The sequence below is a fragment of the Agrilus planipennis genome, unplaced genomic scaffold (assembly GCF_000699045.2).
Source record: "Agrilus planipennis isolate EAB-ADULT unplaced genomic scaffold, Apla_2.0 scaffold1420, whole genome shotgun sequence".
Lineage (NCBI taxonomy): Eukaryota > Metazoa > Arthropoda > Insecta > Coleoptera > Buprestidae > Agrilus > Agrilus planipennis.
Genome location: NW_020440071.1, coordinates 1 through 3661, shown reverse-complemented (window position 1 = coordinate 3661; position 3661 = coordinate 1). Strand labels below are relative to the sequence as shown.

General features: G+C 33.2%; 1 protein-coding gene across 2 annotated transcripts in view; it reads left to right on the top strand.

The window, feature by feature from the left end:
• The window catches only part of LOC108743712 (patronin-like), a 6389-nt gene extending 2871 nt beyond the window's left edge, over nucleotides 1-3518 (top strand). The window contains exons 2-5 of one of the 2 annotated variants that reach the window (XM_018479300.2): nucleotides 347-430; nucleotides 1491-1721; nucleotides 2328-2610; nucleotides 2872-3518. In XM_018479300.2, the coding sequence (XP_018334802.1) occupies nucleotides 415-430; nucleotides 1491-1721; nucleotides 2328-2610; nucleotides 2872-3016 (675 nt within the window). In that variant the 5' untranslated portion in view covers nucleotides 347-414 and the 3' untranslated portion in view covers nucleotides 3017-3518. Of the gene's footprint in view, nucleotides 1-40; nucleotides 431-1490; nucleotides 1722-2327; nucleotides 2611-2871 lie in introns of those variants that run through there. The other variant, XM_018479299.2, reaches the window with a different exon arrangement.
• The last annotated feature ends 143 nt before the right edge of the window (nucleotides 3519-3661 follow it).

The window sequence follows — 3661 nt, the reverse complement described above, 5'->3', positions numbered from 1 at the left end:
GGTAGGAACTGTTTTAGAATCTAAATATTTTGAATGATTTAATTTTTTTCAGTCAGTTTTTTGTATAAACCAGTTTTAATTCTGGTAATTAAAATTAATAGTTCTTGAACAAATCAGTTATGTATATAATTAACCGAGGGCATCTTTTTGTATATGCTTTACAAAATTGCACTATAATTTTATAGGTTTTTGGATTATTATGTCAAAATTAATCGAAGAAACGTATACGTTCTATAAAAAATTGCATGATATTAAATTATTTTCCATGAATAATCAAGCATCTTTACAATATTAAGCATTTTTAAGTGAAATGGATAGTAGTGTATGACAAAGAATGTGTTTACAGACCCCTCCCCTGCTCAGAGCCGTGGCAGGCCTAAGTATCCTACTTATAAAGGGCGCAAATCTACTTCTATGATGAATTTGTATGGTAAGATTCTTTCGACGTTTCCCCTCTTTCTTGTTTATTTCCGTTGTTTCTCTCTCTCTATCTCGTACACTTTTTGTTGTTTTTGGTTCTTTGGTTGGTGGTCGATGGTCTGTGGTCTGTGGTTGCTTTGGTTTTGGGTTTCCGGGCATGCTTTTTGTTTATTTCGGTGTCTGTAGATGTATAGCTAAAACAAAAAACTATACAGCTACGTAACGCAGTTTGCAGATATGACCTTTGTTGCGAAGAAGTTTTAAAAGGTACATTTTATCGTTTTTGTTTTCTTATATATCCCAAGTAGTAGTTAGATTGTTAAAAATCTTAGCAGTTTTGACTTGTAAAAGAATACGAGAATTTTATTGAATTAACGAAACAAAGTTTGTGTGTTCTTTCATGAAAAAAAAAATCACTGATTTGAAGAAAAATTGTAATGGAGTCCAGAGAATTTAATACATTTTATGTGCGTTTTTTAGTTTACTTTTTAATACGAAAATTTAAATGTTAAATTATTTATAGCAAAATTAGGTATGATTACTTGTTAGATATACAATTTTTCTGTTTTTATTTAGCATAGCTTGTTAAAATATTAGTTGTAATTGCTTTTCATTTCCCTTTGAAAGAAAACAGCCAGTGTTGGAACTAAAATTTAGTTTCGTTTTTATGTTTGTTTAGAAATTGTCTTTTATAATGTCATGAACTTAGATATTTTTATAAGAATTAGCAGCAGAGTATTTTGTTGACATCCATAAACATACATAAATGATTATTCGTATGCTTTCACATTTTTAATTCGTCTTGCATTAATTGCTAATCCACACACACATGGCTTAGCTTTAATCGATTATCATCAAAAGAAGACGCACTTCATGTTTGTGGTAATTTTATGGTTTCAAGAAATAACGGCGGGCAAGAGTATTAACATAGACAAATATACGTCCATTCCATTTCATCCCTAAATTAACACAAAGTTAAACTATTTTATAATAACTATAACCGGTTCCCATAACGAAACGTTCCTTCTCTACTAACGTGTCGTTTTACTAACTTGGTACGCACTCAACAGGCTCGAGCGTGGATCAAGATAGCTTAGCGTATCGTTACGGCGACACTGACTCGGGCCTCGGTAGGGCTACGCCTCCGAGAAGAGCGCCTTCGCCCGGCATGGGAACGATCCGGCATTTGACGTCGCCGTCAGGGCCGGGCAGTTTGCCTGGCTTCATGTCCAAGCGACGCATATTCGACGACGGCTCTAGCGACATAAGCTCGACACCTAGTAGTATGATGGACTACACAGGTTTGTTGCGTAATTGCTTTTTTGTTCTACGTTGTCACGTTGCAAACCCGCTTCGCAAAATTCTATGTTGTGTCCTTTCGTTTTGAAATTGTTTTGCGATGTTACTGTTAGATCTTTTATATCGTGCGAATGCGTCAATTATCATATTATCAATTCCTATCAAACTGCATCATTCATAGCTCCAAGTCATAGTCGACTGTCAAAAGGTTCGAAATAGTTCATATAGTAATATTTAAAAAAGCAATAATCTTTTAATTGTGAATTGCATTCCGGATGTGCTATCCTAGTTGAGAGAACTGCTCTCCTCCTCCAAACGTTTCACAAGAACTGTATGGACAATGGTAGAATAGTCCCCAAAAGCATTAAATTTGTTTATCAAATATTAAGAACATGTTAGTTTCTTAAAACGTTTTTGATAGTAACTGTATAGATTTTCTCTTTTACAAAATTAGTTATTTTTGATCAGCATACTGGTATATTACAACTGATATAAGAATGTAGTGTAGTTTAATATTTAGATTCCAATAGTTTATGTGGCACTCGAGTGTCTACAAATACGTTTTCGAATAATATACTTACGAGGTGTTGTTTTTAAACTAATTCTAGGTCCTCGGTTGTATAAACAACCGACCACGAAGTCGAATAGGGGAATAATGTTAAACGCCGTAGAATACTGCGTTTTTCCGGGTGCAGTCAATAAGGAAGCAAAGAAACGTGTCTTGGAAGAAATCAATCGATCTGAAGCCAAACATTTTCTCATATTGTTTCGAGACGCCGGATGTCAATTTCGAGCCCTTTATTCATACTGCCCAGAGAGGGAAGAAGTTATGAAACTTTATGGAACTGGTCCAAAACAAGTCAACGACAGAATGTTCGACAAATTCTTTAAGTAAGACAACAGTTTTCTTCTACTTCTCTACTCCTGATTCTGCTTCTAATACTTCCCCCCTTTTTCCTTAGTGGCTTCCATAACGCCCTCTGTTCTCCTATTCTTTCCAATATCTCCTCAGTTATTAACGGCATGGTATGTTCATCGTCTGTCTTTTCTTTTTTCTCCTATTTAAGTTACTTTTATTTTAATAGTCATATATGTAGATACAATTAACTACAATGCTTCCTAATATTTATTTTATTGTAATTTTAATTTCAGATATAATTCTGGCGGCAAATGTTTCTCTCAAGTACACACGAAACATTTAACGGTAACCATTGATGCCTTCACGATCCACAATTCGTTATGGCAAGGCAAGAAAGTGAATTTGCCGAACAAAAAGGACATGGCACTTGTTATATAGTTTTGCATTGTCTTTTTCGGCTTCTTTCTCTCATACCGTCTTACTGTATTTCCCCTCCCTTGTCCTCCTCCTTCATACAACCTGTTACTTATTGAGTCATACTATAATAATCTATTAATGTTTTTGTTAATATTAAACTAAGAGAAAATGTTTGAAATGTTTCGTCGATGCGTTTGGTTCCGTTTTTCGACCAGTTAAGGACATTTTTATTAACATTTTACAGATTAATGAACGGAAAAAGATGGAACCGAAAATAAATACGAAAAAGAAAGCTATGTACTTCTCGTACTGTGAATAACTAGTATCAATATTAATAGTTAATATTACTTATCATGCCAATGAAAATTTTGTCTGAGATATTAGAGTTTAATTTTTACAATATTATAAGATTTCAGATTTTTTTTTACTTTTGTATATTGTAAGAATTTTTATGTTGTGTTTCGATATTTTTTGCGAGAGAATCTGTCGATGATCTTATTGTTAAAAAATCGATTATTGCGAATTTTCAGAAGTATTTTTTTTTATTTTCTGGTTTCTTGTTTGCTCTATTGTGCCAATATTTTCATTCGAATAGCTTATTTTATTACACTGCTTTGCAGTATGAAATTTAGGTTTCTACCATTAAAATATTTACTAAAGTGAAAT